Source organism: Lithobates pipiens, unplaced genomic scaffold (assembly GCF_037356315.1).
Source record: "Lithobates pipiens isolate NorthernLeopardFrog02 unplaced genomic scaffold, aLitPip1_a1.2 Scaffold_22, whole genome shotgun sequence".
Classification (NCBI taxonomy): domain Eukaryota; kingdom Metazoa; phylum Chordata; class Amphibia; order Anura; family Ranidae; genus Lithobates; species Lithobates pipiens.
This window is the reverse complement of record NW_027507784.1, coordinates 219,905,159-219,924,459: the sequence shown is the minus strand read 5'-3', so window position 1 is coordinate 219,924,459 and position 19,301 is coordinate 219,905,159. Positions and strand designations below refer to the sequence as shown.

Below are 19,301 nucleotides of genomic sequence, written 5' to 3'. Positions count from 1 at the left end.
CCAAATTTATATGATCTGATATAATTTCTGTTATTCGTCTCGCTATTATCGCTGAAAGCGATTTGTAATCCAACAAAGTGAGATAGTAAAAGGTTAACTTAGAAGGCATCCTGGAACTGTTTCTAGAGGTACTCTAATGGTTCTCTGGTATGGCGCGGTACTAAAGTGTGATGAGGAGTAGGCTTTAGATCTGCCTATTGTCAGTCTTTGTTAGATCCTCCTCCGTGGTACTACAGGTCCCAGCACCTCTGTATGGAAGTCTAACTGTATGCAAGTGCATAATAAACTGTGGGCCACAGCCCGCTCACCAACTGGATCTGATGAAATGCAGCAGTTCTGCTCCGGTGCACTGTGTCTTGCTTCTAGCCAGCCGGCTCCGTCACACCGCTCCGTCCTGCAAGATGCACTGGGTGCCTCCGATAGCTCCGACAGGTGTCCTTCCTGATCCGGTTACTCAGTCTCTCCAGCTATCAGATGAATGTGGTTTGTCTTTGCTGAGCTCCGCAGTGGCTGTAGCCCGCACTCTGGGGACACTCCTCACAGATCCTCACTGGCAGGCCATGCATCCAGAAGTGACCTAAGATGGCCACACTAGGTCCTTTTATAGCCTACCCAGCATGCCTTGCTGTACAGGGTGACCATGGGTAGGTCTCCAGGCATTATGAATAGATAGGTCAAATTCCTGTTATATTTCCAACATTATGAAAAGGAAAATCATCCAAGTCCATTTCCAGTTTTGGTCACTAGATGGCGCCAAATACTAAGGAATAACATTGTCCATAGGTTTACATATTAGGGCATTAGTAGGCAAAAATATCAGCACTTACTAAGAATAAAATACTAGTATCTCAATCATATCAACTATGGGAATTATATAACACAAAATTTAATTTAGTTTCAACCCCCCCTCCCCCCCCCCCCCCATTTTAACTGGTGGTTAAACAATAACATTACCACCTTATCCAAATTTATTGAAAATACAAATTTTACATCTTTCTCAGCCCTACAAGCCAAATATTAAACTCCCAACAACTAGCACTATCGATTTTTGCAAATTAGAGATTTCTTTACAACACATTTCCAAATTGTAAATCCCAATCTCCCCTCAGTCTATGAAAAAATATATGTCAGAAATAGCCTAGAGGTCAGGGCTTGCTCTCCAAAATGTATTGTAACCTGGTAAACTGTGACACTAATGGTAAATTACCATACATGCAAAAGTGGGAAATAGAATGTGATATATCTCGATCTATAGACGATCGGAATAACAGAATTTTTAAAACAGCCTACCTGTAAAATCCTTTTCTTTGATGTACATCAGGGGACTAATACTTACTATGTGGGTTATAGGGCCACTGATAGGTGATGGAAACTGGCACGCCCTAAGGCTAGAAGTGTACTCCCTATATAACCCCTCTCACTACTGGGAGTCCTCAGTTTTGTAGCCAAGCAATACAAGTGTATACCAAGAAGGGAGGGACCTCTGTGTCCCCTGATGTACATCAAAGAAAAGGATTTTACAGGTAAGCGGTTTTAAAAATCCTGTTTTCTTTTCTTACATCAGGGGGCACAGTGCCATAGTATCTACTATGTGGGATGTCCCATAGCAATGGCAACTGAAGGAAGGGAGACACAACAAAAAAACAGTAGGCTAGAGGACTCATACTGCAGCCTGCAGTATACTGCGCCCAAAGGCAATATCCCCATGATCTTTAATATCGATTTGAAAAAATCTGATAAACGTATGAACCGAAGACCAAGTCGCAGCCTTACAGATCTGAGCCATAGAGGCCTGATGATGCACCACCCAAGAGGCACTAATCGGCCTGGATGAGTGTGCTCTAACATAAGAAGGAAGAAAGAATTCAAGCTGAAGCTTGAACAATCACTTGAAGAATATATTTGGAAAATAGTGGATTTTGACGCTGCCTGTCCACATTTTTGAACCCTCTGGCAGTACAAGCAAAACATGTGTTTTGCGAACCTGAGCAGTCGCCTTTAAATGGACTCAGATCGCTCTTACTACATCAAGGAAATGTAGTATCTTCTCTTCCCTAGATTGAGGCTCTGGAAGAAAGAAGGAAGAATAATATCTTGGTTTAAATGAAAACATGCTACCACTTTTGGTAGGCATTCAGGATGAGGACATAAAACCACCTCATCCTTATGCATGATGAAATATGTCTCTTTACAAGACAGAGCTGCTAGTTCCGATAGTCTTCTAGCAGAAGAAATGGCAACTAGAAAGATTATCTTTCTTGTCAAAAGGAGCCAAGGAAATTTCTTGTAAAGGCTCAAACGGCTGATTCTGCAAAGCCGATAAGATCAATTTTAAATCCCAAGGATTTAGAGGTGCCTTGATAGGGGGATTAATCAGTGTTACCCCCTGAATAAGCTACACACCTAGAGTGGGAAGCAAGAGGCCATTGAAAAACACTGAAAATGGCCGGGATCTGGCTTTTGATAGAAGTCAAGGCCAGCTTCATTTCAGATCCCATATTCAGGAAATCAGGGATCCTGAATATGACATACTTCCTGGGATGCCAAACCCTGGATCCTCACCAAGAAACATATGCCTTCCAGACTCTATAGTACGTGATTCTGGAAGCCGGCTTCGTGGCATTCATGAAAGTAGACTCTACCGAAGGAGATCACCCACAATCTTTTATAAAGTGGGATTTAACAGTCAAACCTGTTACATTTTTCATCTGTAAGGTAGGATGAAATACCGGACCTTGTGCGGGAAGGACTGGCTATAATGGCAGAGTCCAAAGGACTCCTACTGCCATCTTTATGATCTCGGTAAATCTAGATCTTCTGGGACCCACTGGGTCAACTTTGATGATGAATCTGGATGCAAATAGGTCCATGTCTGGAATACCCCATCTCTGACATATCGCTAGGAAGATGTCGGGGTCAAGAGATCATTTTCCCAGAAATAATTGTTGGCGACCCAAGTAGTCCGCCTGCCAATTCTCTATTCCTGAAGCGAAAATTGCAGAGGCAAGGAATGTTGTGTTCTGCCCAAGCTAGAACATTATTCACCTCTCTTTGGGCTGCAAGACTTCTTGTCCCCACCTGGTGATTGACGTAAGCCACCGCTGTGTCCTTGTCAGACTGAAGCCTGACAGGACAGTCCTGTATTCTGACCGTCCCAGATTCTAGGGCCAGACTTACTGCCTGAATCTTCCAAAATGTTGATAGGCAGACTCCTCTAACCTGGACCATCTCCCCTGGACAGAATCTTCTTCCAGGGCTGCTCCCCAGCCTAGAAGGCTGGTATCTGTTGTTAACACTATCCAGGATACAGGTAGAAACGTTTCTACCACCCATTTTCTTCATAGAAATCCTCTTCCATAAGATAAAGTGTGGAGAATTTCTTGGGAGGATATTATTGTTTATCCAGATGTTCCCAATCAGAATACATAAGCTTTTTTAGCCATGCATGAATAGGAAAAATCATCCCCAGATGGGGGAGGTTCTAATGATCCCAATTAGAGGTAGATTCCTCAAGAGCCTGTGCTGCAGGCAGCAAAAAGGTTGAGTAAGGGAGTACACAAGCAACCTGTCTTGTGATGCTACTCCTTCCATATTAGGATCCTCGGAGAAGGATAAATACGCATCTTCCAAATATTTAGGAAGATCTACCTGATCCCCAGCCTCTTGCACCTCAATAGGACGGTCCTAAGCACTAGATGGGAATCTGCTATGTTTAGCCCCACTATGAAGAGACATCATAACATCAATCTTCTTCCAAATTTTGTATGATATAAACAGGGACTGAAGTGTTTAATGCAACAACAGTTTCCCCTGACGGCTCAATCTGACCAGCCGCATCGCTCTCAGAGGAGGATGACATTCTTTTGGAAATGGATTTAGTTTATAGTGAAAAACATTGACCCCTTTAGTGGAGTTCCTGGTCCCATTACCACTCATAGCCTGAAGCATAAAGCAGAGGCACTACCAGAAAAAGAATGTACATTGCTAGGCTATAGTTCAGCGCCATTAGCTGCTATTAATCCTAGCCTGGTAAAGTATAATGTGTCAAAAGGGAAATGCCTATGCTACTAACCTGAACAAGCCATCCTTCACATGTGTCTCTCCACAGCCGGTAGCAGCTACACATACACAGCGCTTAAACACTTCCTCCATGTGTGGCTGGCGTCTGACGCCATTAGCCATGCCCCCCGCATGAATTACACCCCCCCTCCTTTCCTTTCAAAGGCCTGGGTACCATCCATTTAGCCCATGAAAGCACATCAGAATGGATGCGGTCAGCATGACTAGCCCCAGCAGGGAAGCTTCTAGTGGAGCTCAGCACAGCACATCTTTACTCGTGACCAACACCTGAGACACTGGCGAAAAAAACTGAGGACTCCCAGGGGGGTTATATAGGGAGTACCCTTCTGGCACACGCTGGGTGTGCCAGCGTCCATGACCTATCAGTGACCCTATAACCCACATAGCAAGTACTCTGGCTCTGTGTCCCCTGATTTAAGAAAATAACATAGTATAATAAATTTTCGCAAGTTAACAACGTAAACTCAGGCCTTTGAACCTGAAAACGTGTCAGGCTACTGATATGAGTAGTGAAACGTCCAACGTAAAAAAGATTGTAATGTAAACCATATGAGAAATGGATGAGCAGACTTGCCACCGCACAAGGCAATTAGAAACGGCCATTTCAATCCGTACGTACCTATAGACGTGATAGGTAATACTGCAGTGGTGATGCCATGACTCAATCGTGAAGATGTGATGCAAAACATGTGACAACAGAAAATTGACATGGGAACCCAAAACACAGAGAAGTATATGTAGTAATGACAAACGTGTTACATAAATAATATGAAGTTTAGACTAGAAAAATATTCCTCTCTACTCCCGTTTGGAGAAGTGGGAGTATGGCGTGCTAGGTGAGGATGGTTTGTGTAACCATACATGCACAGTGACCCCCTTGAGCCAGTGTGGATTGCTCTGGAGCTGAGCACTGGGGAGGCCCTACGCTTGAGCCACTCCTGGAAAGAACATGATGGGATGTGGACCCATCCTATGACCCAATGATAGGCCACAATGTTTGTATGTATGATTTTCTTTTTTTTGCAAATGCAAATCATTTTTTTATTAACTCAGAAAACCTCACCTGTGTTAAAACACCTGCAGAGATGCGGGGGTCTGGTCGGGGGGGGGGGGGGGGGGCCGGACCACCTCACAATGCATAGTAGTCCATTATATGTCACTTACCTGACACAGGAGCCAGCAAAGTCACTGCTGTCCCCTTGTGTACGGAGCATCCATCTTCTTGGTGGGTCTCCCTGCTCCGGCGCTGTCATTCGACGGAGCCGCGATGACGTTACTCCCGTGCACGGGAGCCGCCACTCGCGGCATATCACCGTTAACAGCGGCGCACTCAGTGCGCCACTGTCCACGGCGCATGTGCCGTAGACAGCGGTGCCTGTCTTTTGGCAAATATCTCCTAAACCGTGTAGGTTTCTTAATCTAGGCTTACCTGTAGGTCAAAGTGGTTTGTAAGGGTTTACAACCACTTTAACCGCTTCCCGGCCCGCCCTATAGCTGAATGACGGCTATAGAGTGGGCGCTCTCATCCGGGAAGCCGTCCCTGGACGTCCTGGTGTTTATTTCCGCAATGCGCGCCGCTATGGTGTTTTTACCGTGCCCCCCGGAGACAGGCAAACACAGATCGCTGTAAACGGCAATCACAGCGGCCGTTTACAGCGCGATCGGCGTGTCCAATGTGAGTGTAAACATATGAGATCATCTCTCAGCGCCGCTCTCCCTCCTCACACAGACAGCGTGTGAGAGGGGAGAGATGAACGGCAGCAGCGGCCGTAAGTGAAAAAAAAAGTGCCATCCTCCCCAGTGCCACCTGTTAGTGCTATCTGTCCCCAGTGCCACCTGTTAGTGCTATCTGTCCCCAGTGCCACCTGTTGTCAGTGCCATTTGTCCCCAGTGCCATCTGTCATCATTGCCACGTATAAGTGGCATCTGTCATCAGTGCAAAGTGTCATCAGTGCGACATAGTGCCATCTGTCATCGGTGCCACATATTAGTGCCATCTGTCATCAGTGCCACGTATCAGTGCCATTTGTCATCAGTGCCTCCTATCAGTGTCATGTGCCATCTGTTGTCAGTGTCACGTGTCTGTCATCAATGCCACTTATCAGTGCCATCTGTCATCAGTGTCATGCATCATCGGTGCCATGTATTAGTGCCATCTGTCATCGGTGCCACGTATTAGTGTCATCAGTAACACGTATTAGTGCCATCTGTCATCAGTGCCACGTATTAGTGCCACGTGTCATCAGTGCCACGTATAAGTGCCATCTGTCATCAGTGCCACGTTTAAGTGTCATCATTGCCACGTATCAGTGCCATCTGTCATCAGTGCCACGTGTCATTATCCTGGTGCTCCAGGGCCTTCAAAAGTGTAATAGGTAGTCAACAAGTTAGATGTGTAATTTATGCTCCTAGAACACCTGATGGCGCTCCCTGCATGTTGGGCCTCTCTATGTGGCCAGGCTGTGAAAAAGTCCCACACATGTGGTATTGTAATACTCAGGAGGAGTAGCAGAATTTTTTGGGGGGTGTCATTTGTGGTATACACATGCCATGTGAGAAAAATAACCTATTACAATGCCAATTTTGTGGAAAAAAATAAAAAATCTTAATTTTGCAAAGAATTGTGGGAAAAAAATGACAACAGCAAAAAGCTCACCATTCCTCTTACTAAATACCTTGTAATGTCTTCTTTCCAAAAAGGGGTCATTTAGGGGGTATTTGTACTTTCCTGGCTTGTTCGGGTCACAATAAGTGAGATAGACCACCAGTACATCAGATGTGATCAATTTTGTATGATTCGCACCACAGCTTGTAGACTCTCTAACTTTCACAAAGACCAAATAATATCCTCTAATTTGGGTTATTTTTACCAAAGACATGCATCAGTATAAATTGTGGCCAAAATGTATGAAGAAAAATTAATAATTTACATAATTTTGTCACAGAAACAAAGAAAAATGCGTTTTTTTTCAAAGTTTTCGGCCTTTTTTCATTTATAGCGCAAAAAATAAAAACCCCAGAGGTAATCAAATACCACCACAGAAAGCTCTATTTGTGGGAAAAAAAGGACAAAAAATTAATTTGGGTACAGTGTTGCATGACTGAGTAATTGTCATTCAAAGTGTGAGAGCACCGAAAGCTGAAAATTGGTCTGGGCAGGAAGGGTGTTTAAGTGCCCAGTAAGCAAGTGGTTAAGTGTCTGTGTATCTGAGGTGTAACCTTTCAGTCCAGAGTCCTATAGGCAGCATTTTAAGAGGACATCCTCTGCTCTCCAGTTATGCCCCTGTAGTGTCATATTTTGCTCCCCATCACAGAATGCTCTGGAAGTGACGTTGCAGCCAGAAATTTAGCACTGCGCATGCACGATGCGTTCCAAACACTTGCGCCATGCGTTTCAAATGATTTGCAACAATGCAGACCAGTGAAACAGTCAGATAATGTCAGAGAGGTGAGGGGAGGTAATCCCCTCCCTGAGCCACAGTTACCTGCTCTCTCTCCGTCGTTCTCTCTAAAGTTAATGTCACGATTACCTCCCCTCACTCCCGTGACATTATCTGACGGTTTCACTGAACTACATTGTCGGAAACCCTCTGGAACGCATGTGCAAGCATTTGGAAGGCATCGCGCATGCGCAGTACTAAATTTCTGGCCGCAACGTCACTTCCGGAGCATTCTATGATGGGGTGCAAAATATGACACTACACCCCACCTAGCTTTCATTTCCCACGTTCCACAATGCACATTTTAGATACAGAGAGTGCAGAGAGAATCAAACTTAATAAGCAAATTGCAAAGAAAGATACCGTCTTCATATATATTCATCAATCAGTAAAGCTGAAGCCGCTTTATTAATAAAAATCATGCAGCTTTATTAATAACCACGATTACATACAGAGACAGCGACAAACGTTTTACGTTAATTACGAAACTGCATCGAAAACGAGGCTTGAAACGCACACATCCCGGAATCAAACAAGCAGTTTGAAATCCCGGAAACCATTGTCCGCTTTACATGGTGCGATGGCTGATGTACCAGGGAACGCGCTAGAGCGTGAGTGAAACCTGAAGGTTGGGGTTTACATGGATGGGTAGGCTGCGTTCAGGTGCTTCTGAAATTAATTTGTTATGCTAAGCTGGCTTTCCATTCTGTTTGAACTCTATTGGTAGAGAAGAAGTGTTGACGCAAAAACATAAACCTCTGTTATGCTGCTTCTAATAAGGTTTCTTGCACGCTGTATGATTGTCAGACAATCCTGGAAGAAAAAAAAACAAACACCACGAGTCTGGGCTGTATAGCACTTGAGCGTATTTGCATGAATGTATGAGTGCACACACAAGGATACATTCTATTTTTATTTAAATTAGAAAAAATATGGCTTATGCACATATTTGAGTGTATACACACAGAATACCATCAACTCAGATTTCTGTTATTATTTGTTTTTTTAATTGATGTATATGAATTATGTGTTTGTGCACCTGTATGTGCAGGCAGGCACATTGAAAACAAGCTGCATTTACATTAGTAAAAAATACCTTTATGCTTAAAAACTGAGTATTTACAGGAAGCAGGTGTGCAAGAGTCCTTATGTGTGTATAGTCATAAATACGTATGTAGCTCCGGGCTCCTGAAGAACACACGCTATGTTTTTCAAATGTTAAAACTTTACCCAAATTACAGTTTGGTTTGTGTCTATTTGTCTGTAGTCTGACTGGACTGTGAGATGTTCAGCCTGGCCACAGAGGGCATCTGTCTCTGGTGGCAGGCATGGAACTATGGTCTGGTCAGGCGATAAAGTTACTCTCTTTCCGAGTCAGGTCAGTAGCCCTCTCGCTGTGCCCTCTGGGAGAGGGTATTTAAGATACGGATGTCACATGGTTCGGGGTTCTGGTCCAGTATGAAGTGCTGATTACCTGGTCTTGGTCCTCCTGGCCAGCCCCTAGGAAGGCTATGGCCTGGGGTGTGGTTCCACCCGACTTTAATGCCTCGGGGCTGGCTAGCCCAGGCATGGAAACTAGAGGTGGATGGGTGCCGTCTCCGGTCTGGGAGAGACCCATTGGACTTCAAGCATTCCAGGGGAGGACTTTTTAGAAGAACACCACGTGTGAGTTTAGTTTTCTTAACAAGAGCCTTGAAGGGCTGAAGTAACTGAGAGAATCCGGTCTTGGGGATATCGCCAAGTGGGCTGAAAGAATCAGGTATCCTACAAGTGTTCTACAGCCTAGTTTCCTATGTGTTCTGCAACAATGTCGGTGATAAACTCTTTGTTCCTGAGTAAGCACCTTGTTGGCTGCTATGCCTCATGAGAGAGGGACTGTCCAACCTGAGTGTTCATCCAGCTGCGAATGGCTATTCTCTGGATGCAGTCAAAGTAAGCAAGTTCCTTAATGTTTATAGACTTTGGCATTGAGCTTACCTGAATTCCTTTTCAACCCTCTGATCCCAAGTTAAGACTGTTCAATGGTTGAAGTTTGCAAATAAAATCCATTCAACTGGATCTATTGTCAGTCTCAACTTACTGGGTCACCTACCACGGGATAACCCCTAGACGCGCAAACAAGAAGAAGCGGAAGCTAACGGTAGGCCCAAAAATAACCAGCAGCTCCTTCGGGGGTTAATGCTACACATGTAAGGCTGGCCATACATGGGTTGAAATTTTGAAATTCTTATCCAAGAATTTACGTTCGTGTTTTGAACTCTTAGTGGACTGCAGCAACATACGATTTTGGTATGGCAATCAAATTTGAGTAATTGGACATTTTGGAAATTTGTTTGAAAAAATGAAAGATTTTCTAATTAATGATGGGAGAATCGAGCAAGAAATGTAATCGAAAAAGAAATGCGCATGTGCAAGAAAAGAAAATTCCCGGAAGGAAAAGATTTCCAGCCATAAAAATGATTTTCTGTATAAACATGAGGTTAAATTGAAGGCTTGGTTGGCCACATTCGAAATTGATGGTGGCACCATTGGATCACAAAATGCATGATTTTTCGGATTTCTAAAAGAAAATTCTTTCGAAGTTCGACCATGTATGGCCAGCCTAAGGCCCCTTTCACACTGGGGCGGGAGCGGCGTCGGCAGTAAAGCTGCGCTATTTTTAGCAGCGTTTTGCCGTTGTTTTAGCGGTGGTATTCGGCCGCTAGCGGGGCGGTTTTAACACCACTAGCTGCCGAAAAAGGGTTAAAACCGCCCACAAAGCGATGTAGCGCCTGAAGTGATATACAGCCCATCCTTATGATTTTTTTTGTCCTACCAGATGTGTCTGCTCATACTTCAGTACATTGTGCAAGAGGCCTAACGTTGATTTATTTTACTTAGCTGCTGATTTGATTTGGTTGCAGACTGTCCTGGTACAGGTAGCAGTGAGGCTGGGAAGAGCATGGCATGTCAAGGATGTCCCAATCAATCCATATGTGCTTCTGGGACGGCAGCAGCAAGACCAGATCCAGGTAATCACTTTACAATACTACAGATAGGTTGTGAGCATCTTTTTGGAAATGCTACCTGCACCAGTTTTACCATAGTATGGCATTTAATGTTATTAACCACTTCAGCCCCGGACCAATTGTCAGCCTAAGGGCCGGTTCACACTGCGGGCGATGCGAGGCGACACGACTTGCCTCGCCGCGATCTGACAAGTCGCTCCCGTTCTGTACAATGGAACCGTTCTGAGAGGAGCGACTCGAGTCGCTCCGACTCAGAAAAAAGGTTCCTGTACTACTTTTGGGCGACCTCGGGGCGACTTGCATTGACTTCTATACAGAAGTCATTTGCAAATCGCCGCTGAGGTCGCGGCAGGTCGCGGCGAGGCAAGTCGGTGTCGCCTCGCATCGCCCGCAGTGTGAACCGGCCCTTAGGACCAGAGGTCTTTTTACAATTTCGCACTGCACTGCTTTAACTGGTAATTGCGCGGTCATGCAATGTTGTACCCAAACGAAATTTACGTCCTTTTCTTCCCACAAATAGAGCTTTCTTTTGATGTTATTTGATTGCCTCTGCGATATTTATTTTTTACGATATAAAAGGAAAGACTGAAAATTTAAAAAAAAAAAGATATTTTCTACTTTTTGTTTTAAGAAAAATCGAATGAACTAAATTTTAGTCATACGTTTAGGCCAAAATGTATTCAGCCACATGTCTTTAGTAAAAAAAAGTCAATAAGCATATATTTATTAGTTTGCGCAAAAGTTATAGCGTCTACAAACTAGAGTACATTTTCTGGAATTTACACAGCTTTTAATTTATGACTGCCTATCTCATTTCTTGAGGTGCTAAAATGGCAGGGCAGTACAACCCCCCCCCCCCCAAATGACTCAATTTTGGAAAGTAGACACCCCAAGGAAACTGCTGAAGGGCATGTTTAGCCCATTGAATGTTTTTTTTTTTTTTTTTTTTGTCCCAAGTGATTGAATAATGACACAAAAAAAAAGTTTACAAAAAGTTGTCACTAAATGATATATTGCTCACACATGCCATAGTTATATGTGGAATTGCACCCCTAAATATATTCTGCTGCTTCTCCTGAGTACGGGGATACCACATATGTGGGACTTTTTGGGAGTCTAGCCGCGTACGGCACCCCGAAAACCAATCACTGCCTTCAGGATTTCTAAGGGTGCAAATTTTTGATTTCACTCCTCACTACCTATCAGTTTCGAAGGCCATAAAATGGCACAAAACCCCCCCAAATGACCCCATTTTGGAAAGTAGACACCCCAAGCTATTTACTGAGAGGCATGTTGAGTCCATGAAATATTTTATATTTTGCCACAAGTTGCAGGAATATTACAATTTTTATTTTTTTATTTTTTTTTTTTGCATAAAGTTGTCACTAAATGATATATTGCTCACACATGCTATGGACATAAGTAAAATTACACCCCCAAAATACATTCTGCTGCTTCTCCCGAGCACGGGGATACCACATGTGGGGGACTTTTTGGGAGCCTAGCTGCGTACGTGACCCCTAAAACCAAGCACCACCTTCAGGATTTAAATATAAAACGCTACCAAAAAAAACTTGGCGATCGCAGGGATCAGGCCTGACTCTGCGATCGCTGTAGTTATGTGTTTAGTGTTTTGTAAGTGACAGTGATCAATCGATACTGCACTTGGGTGGGCTGGGCGGAGGGGCAAAACGCAGGTGCTAGCAGGTATCTGGGCTGATCTCGCTAACAATGCGTTTTTTTGGAACCCTAAACTGCTGGGGACGCTAGTATAGATCTGATTTGATCAGATCTTGATCTGTTGAGATACTATACCACTACGGGAGTTGTATGCTTTGCGCGTGGGTGTTAGCGGTACTGGCACTAACCTAGCGCTGCCTGGAGCGATGCAGACCCTGACCCTAAAACCTAATTGATATCACCCGCCGGGTGATCAGGGGGTTAAACCTTTATTGGGTAATAAATGGTGGGTGCCCTGATGCTATAAAAAGCAAACTAACCAGAGTCACCCGTAACACTTATACGGTGATCACTGGTGAAAGGGTTAACTGGGGGCAATCGGGGTTATACTCTTTATTAGGTAGTATATGGGGGTCCCTGACGCTATATAAAAACCTGACGGGGTACCTAAATAACTAACTGTCTAACCAGCGTCACCAGTGGCACTTATACGGTGATCGTTGGTGAAAGGGTTTACTCTAGGGGCAATCGGGGGGGTTAAAACCTTTATTGGGTAGTATATGGGGGTACCTAGCGCTATAAAAACCTGGCGATTTGTGTGCCTATGTGTACCTACATGTCAGTGTAGTGTTAGTGCACTTACTATTGTGTTCTCCTCGCAGTCCTGTCAAAAAGACCGCCCCCAAGGAGAATGACATCACTTCCTCCCTGCCTGTGTTTACACTACACAGGCGGGGTAAGCTTCTCAGTCACCAGGAGCGATCGAGAGGGGATGGCTAGAAACCAACGGTCATCCCCTCATCCCGGATCGCTCCTGAAGCGAAACGGACCACTGCAGCCAGCCCCACCCGCTGGAAGGCAAGCACGTAGATGTATGTGCTTGTGCCTCACGGTGCCATTCTGCCGACGTACATTGCCATGCGGTGGTCCTTAAGTGGTTAAGAAGCTGTGTTTTTTTTTTTTTTTTGTAAACTATATGTTGTCCTCAGTTCAGATACTTTCCCACCCAGCAGATCCATCATTGTCCTGCTGAAACCTGCCTCAGCTCAGGCACCATGGAGCTAGATTTGTCTTTCTTTATGCTACTGAAGCAAAGTTAGATGTGTTTTACATTTATTGCCATTTGCAGAATTTCTGGTTTATTTTTCTCAGAGTAGAAAGGTATAGATCACATACATGACATTCATGCCTGCAAAGGTGTTAACTTATGAAACTAGAACAATATAGCTGTTTTCTGTGGGTACTTGCACACAGTACTGATCTATGAACATCAGATGTACATATTGGTGTATAGGTGTACACACGCATAAAAATGTTTCTAGCTTTTTTTTAATCATAGGAGTGTGGCATGCACATGTAATACTGACCAGCAACATTAAAACAATGTGTTCTGTTCAGATCAGTAAAAAACGAATATCTGAATGCCTAAAAACGCCACATTTGTGTGCAAGAAGCCTAAAGCTGTATGTCAAGTTTCAGCTTTAAATAAAATATGTAACCTCATTCATTAAAGAGCTGTTCTTTCTAAATTGCAACTGGGGTGAGGGAGAGTGAAACACTTGCATGCGCTGGCAAACTTACCCGTGGGTTTTTCCCACTCCCTCAATGCAGTGCTAGAAGCTCTCATGTAGCTTCACAAAATATTCAATGGGCTCCTGCGCTTAAATGGAATTTGTGAGGAATGTTTTTTTATTTAGTGGATGCCGCAGGCACTTTCACGAGACACCAGCTCATGTACCGTATTTGCCGGCGTATAAGGCGACTGGGCGTATAAGACGACCCCCTATTGTTCAAGTGAAAACATAGATTTTGGGCAATACTCACGGTATAAGACTACCCCCTTCTGAGGCAACACCATTTAAAAAAAACATTAGAACCATTAAAAAACACAAAGCAAGAATGCCAACTACTCATCTGCCATGATGTGATATGTCATAAAGTAAATCAAACAATAATAACACAAACGGAGATCTATTGAATGCCACAACTCTGGAAAGTAGAATTTTTCATAACCAAACCTATACCGCTTTTGGGTTACATTCTATGGGAATTGTCCACCAAAATGCATTTAATAAACCCCCTGTCATATGTCCCAGATTCACCTGTCCCTCTTGGGTGCCTGGGACCTCAAAGGCAAACAGTAGGATGTATAATAGTAGGAGATCAGTGAATGGATTTACCCAGGGAAGTATGGTGACCAGTGTATTATTATAATGAATACAATGCCTGCTTGGATTGACAGAGGCTGTAGCATCATCAGTCCTTTCCTCTCTTTCTCTCAAAGCCAATCCGAGCAGGCTACTCTGTGTAGCCTGCTCGAATTGACAGAGGTTGTTACTCCAATCCAAGCAGGCTCTGTATTCATTAATAGAATACATCGCTCGCCGGGATTGGCTCAACGGCGTATACTGTTTGTAGCTGAAGCCACATACAGTATTAGCAGACATTTGGGGGCTGGCATCCATTGGGCAGCATTGTATACCTGGCGTATAAGACGACCCCGGATTTTTGGGCATTTTTTTAAGTGTAAAAGGTATTCTTATACGCCAGAAAATACAGTATATAGACTAAAAGAAAAAATGATGGTGCTGCGCTTCCAGAAAAATATAACCTTGCAAGAAAACGCTAGAGAACTAATTATTCCGGTGGAGATATATCAGATGGTATGTATTCAAACTAGCATGGTAGAGGAGAATTCTTCTCCCGGTGTGAAAATTATTCTATCGAAAGAGCTTGCAGCAGTGTGTACACAATAACTGTCACAATACAGGGTGCAACTTATATCTCTATGACATAATAGTGCTAAGTGCAATAGTACATATAAAACCACCTACAATGGTCTAACTATAAATCAGACTCCTACGGCAAAAAGTGCTGAGTGCATCACCGCAAAACCAAAGTGACTGAAATATAAACAGTTACTGACTAAGTAAGCGCAAACTAGTGACAAATGTTAAAGTGCAAAAAATGCAAGCAAAGTGCTAAGTGTAACACAAAATAAAAACACACATACAATAATCAAACTATAGATCAAAACTCTATAAACAGAAAGTGCTGAGTGCAAAAAATAGCAAAACAATTGGACTATATCCAGCTGTTAATGACGTGAACACAGTCCCGTGATGATGTCACATAAACATATAAAAGTGATTCTGTGCTGAAAAATGCCTCAGAGGCTCTTCCTCCACATAGGTGATTCCACGCATAAGTGTGCACACTGGGTAATTACCTTCCCGCTATATAAAATATAGCGTATATGCAGCCTCCTCTTAGATATACCAGGAGTCCCAGGGAAGGGGGTGGAAGGGGGCGGGAGGCTCAGGGGGTCACTCTCAGATCTCCGTCAAAATATATTCCATCAGGATGTTCCAATATAGCTCAGAGAATAAATATAAGAGCAACCATAGTGTAGCATGTATTTAAAATTCACTACTTTATTAAAAGGTTAAAATTACTCACAAACGAAATGGGGTAAATAGGCAGTATTAGCATACCTACAAACAACTACCGAATAATCCGGTGTTTAGAGGTAGGAAGGAGCTGGAACTAGTTGTTCACTTAGGTCTCAAAAAATCTATACTAAATAAAAAGGAAGCTCAATTTTTGATACCAGAGTCGGTGAGGACCCCAGTCATTTACTATCTACCTAAACTTCACAAAGACAAGAACAATTCCCCCGCCAAAACCAATTGTGAACGGTATTGATTCGCTTACTTCAAGAATGGGGGCGTATGTCGACAATTTTCTCCAACCGGTGGTGAAAAATACTAAAGCTTACCTGAGACATACTAAACACATTCTACAAATTCTGGAAGAATGCTCGAATGAAGGTCCATATATTCTAGCTACAGCTGATGTAGCCTCATTGTATGCTATTATCCCACACTATGAGGCCTTTGAAGCAGTCAAATGGGGTCTTAGAAAACATTCTAATTTGATCTCTGCTCAAAGAAAATACCTGGTCAAATGTTTGGACTTCTGTCTAAAGAACAACTATTTCTGGTATAACAAAAACTTTTACCATCAGACTACAGGCGTCGCTATGGGTGCCAAGTTTGCCCCTAGCGCAGCGGGTTTATTCATGTCTCAATGGGAGGATAAGATGGTGTTTTCCAACCCACCAGTCGAATTGGCCATATGCAAACGATATATAGATTACATTATAGTTCTCTGGAAAGGCAGCAAGAGCAGTCTCAATGAATTTCAAGAGAAACTCAATAAGAATAACTTGAATATAGTGCTCACATGGGACTCCAGTGAAACGCAGGTCACCTTCCTGGACTTAGTGATTTCACAAGAAGAGGGGAAACTTCATACGAAAACTTTCTTTAAGAATGTAGACAGGAACAGCTATCTCCCAGTGACCAGCTGCCATCATCAGAACTGGATTTACAATATTCCAAAGGGTCAGTTCATGAGACTGCGGAGGAACTGTAGTAAGCAGGAGGAATTCCGAGAACAAGCCAGACTGATGGGTCAAAGATTCCAAGACACAGGCTATGAAAAAGGCTTTTATTGAGGATAAAATATTGGAAGTAGAAGACATGATACGTCAAGATTTGGTAAAAGATAAGTCCAGACAAGAAGAAACAAGCAAACGTTTTAATGAAGGGGCCATTATTTTGGACTATAATGTCCAATATAAGAGCATAGAAAAAATCATTAAAAAACACTGGCACATTCTATTAAACGATAAAGATCTACAGAATGTTCTACCTAAGATACCAAAATTCATGTATAGACGTGCCCCTACTTTGAGGGATAGACTAGTTAAGAGCATCCCAGATCCACCTAAGAAAAATTATACTTTCTTTTCGGGTAAGGGTTTTTACCCCTGCAAGCGTTGTTTCGCTTGCATAAGAACCAGTAAGCCGGAGAAGATCTTCCAGTTCACAGCCACTAGCACAGGCAACACTTATGAAGTTGAGGACTTTATTTGTTGCAACACACAAGGAGCCGTGTATGTGCTTGAATGTAGTTGCTGCATATTGTAGGCCGCACAAAAAGACCGTTGAGGGTTAGAATAAAGGAACACGTGCAGAACATCATTAAGGGCTTTGACAAGCACAGTGTTTCAAAACACTTTGTGACGCACCATAATTTGGGGGATTGTACCTTATGTCAAGCACTGGAGAAGTTGGCATAAGGTGAGAACATTGAGTCAGATCGAATCCAAGTGGTTATTTTCTCTGGATACATTTTACCCCAAGGGGTTAAATGTAGAATTCAATCTGAACTGCTTTATCAGTGATTTTTAAAAATATGCCTTCCCCCTATTTAGATAATTTTCCCTCCAAATAAATGGCAGCCTCAATGAGAGGAGACAAGTATACATCATTTAGCTGCATAACCTCCAATAAAATGGCCACGGCATAATAGGAGACACTTATATTTCACCCCCGAGATAATGGCCATGGTTAACAAATTTGTTTCAACCTAATGTGTTATGGCACATTAATTACATCATAGTATGCCACAGCTGTCCACCGCTGTTGGCTGTATAGCGAATATGTAACCAGTGGCTATGTAGAATGCCTTGTGTGTCTTCAAGTAAGTATATCCTGCTGACACTCCATTAAGGGGCGTCAGCATTTGACTGTGGGGCGGTTCGTCCCTGCCCAGTCCTCCTTTATACTGCACTTCCTGTTCTATGCTCCTCTAGCCCAGTTGAAGTCACTTGAAGTGACGTAACACGTAGGATACGGAGACCGGAAGTGACGCTCGCACCAGATCGGTCGATTTGAATTGTCTTGCTGCTAATACTGCCTATTTCCCCCTTTTTCGTTTGTGAGCAATTTTAACCTTTTAACCACTTTCAGACCGGACCAATTTGCTGGTCAAATACCAGACCACTTTTTGCGATTCGGCACTGCGTCGCTTTAACTGACAATTGCGCGGTCGTGCGACGTGGCTCCCAAACAAAATTGACGTCCTTTTTTTCCCACAAATAGAGCTTTCTTTTGGTGGTATTTGATCACCCCTGCGTTTTTTTTTTTTTTTTTTTTTTTTTGTGCTATAAACAAAAATAGAGCGACAATTTTGAAAAAACGCATTATTTTTTACTTTTTGTTATAAATATCCCCCAAAAATATATAAAAAAACATTTTTTTCCCTCAGTTTAGGCCGATACGTATTCTTCTACATATTTTTGGTAAAAAATCGCAATAAGCAATTATTGATAGGTTTGCGCAAAAGTTATAGCGTTTACAAAATAGGGATAGTTTTATAGCATTTTTATTAATAATTTTTTCTTTTATTTTTTTACTAGTAATGGCGGCGATCAGCGATTTTTATTGTGACTGCGACATTGTGGGGGACCCATCGGACATTTTTGACACATTTTTGGGACCATTGTCATTTATACAGTAATCACTGCTATATAAATGCAGTGATTCCTGTGTAAATGACACTGGCAGTGAAAGGGTTAACCAGTGGGTGGCAGTGTAGGGGTTAAGTGTTCCTAGGGGTGTGTTACTAACTGTGGGGGGGTTGGGCTTTCATTTAGTGAACACTGATCTCTGCTCCAATCACATGGAGCAGAGATCAGCGTCACTAGTTGCTAGGCAGAATGGAGAAATGCTGTTTACACGGCATTTCCTCCATTCGGCCGCTCCGTGAGACGATCGCGGGGATGTCCGCGGGTCCCGCGACCGGACTCACGGGGGTACCGACCAGCGCGGGAGCGCGCCGCCGGCGGCGTGCTCCCGATGGCAGGGCGGCATTGAATATTGGACGTACCTGTACGCCAATATGCCTGCCCGTGCCATTCTGTCGACGTACATCGTCGTGCGCTGGTCGGAAGCGGTTAATAAAGTAGTGAGTTTTAAATACATGCTAAACTATGGTTGCTCTTATATTTATTCTCTGAGCTATATTGGAACATCTTGATGGAATATATTTTGACGGAGATCTGAGAGTGACCCCTTGAGGCCCTTCCACCCCCTTCCCTGGGACTCCTGGTATATCTAAGAGGAGGCTGCATATACGCTATATTTTATATAGCGGGAAGGTAATTACCCAGTGTGCATACTTATGCGTGGGATCACCTATGTGGAGGAAGAGCATCTGAGGCATTTTTCAGCACAGAATCACT

At 43.3% G+C, this 19,301-nt stretch overlaps 1 protein-coding gene across 6 annotated transcripts in view; it reads left to right on the top strand.

Moving 5' to 3' along the window:
- Positions 1-7,988: 7,988 nt before the first annotated feature.
- Positions 7,989-19,301, top strand: part of NUBP1 (NUBP iron-sulfur cluster assembly factor 1, cytosolic) — a 516,243-nt gene continuing 504,930 nt past the window's right edge. For 3 of the 6 annotated variants that reach the window (XR_013261876.1, XM_077448857.1, XM_077448859.1), the window contains exons 1-2: positions 7,990-8,131; positions 10,424-10,531. Coding sequence is in view for 5 of the 6 variants with exons in the window: in XM_077448857.1 (XP_077304983.1) it covers positions 8,101-8,131; positions 10,424-10,531 (139 nt within the window). In the remaining variant the exon portion in view is untranslated. Of the gene's footprint in view, positions 8,184-10,423; positions 10,532-19,301 lie in introns of all 6 variants that reach the window. The other 3 variants (XM_077448858.1, XM_077448856.1, XM_077448855.1) reach the window with 3 other exon arrangements.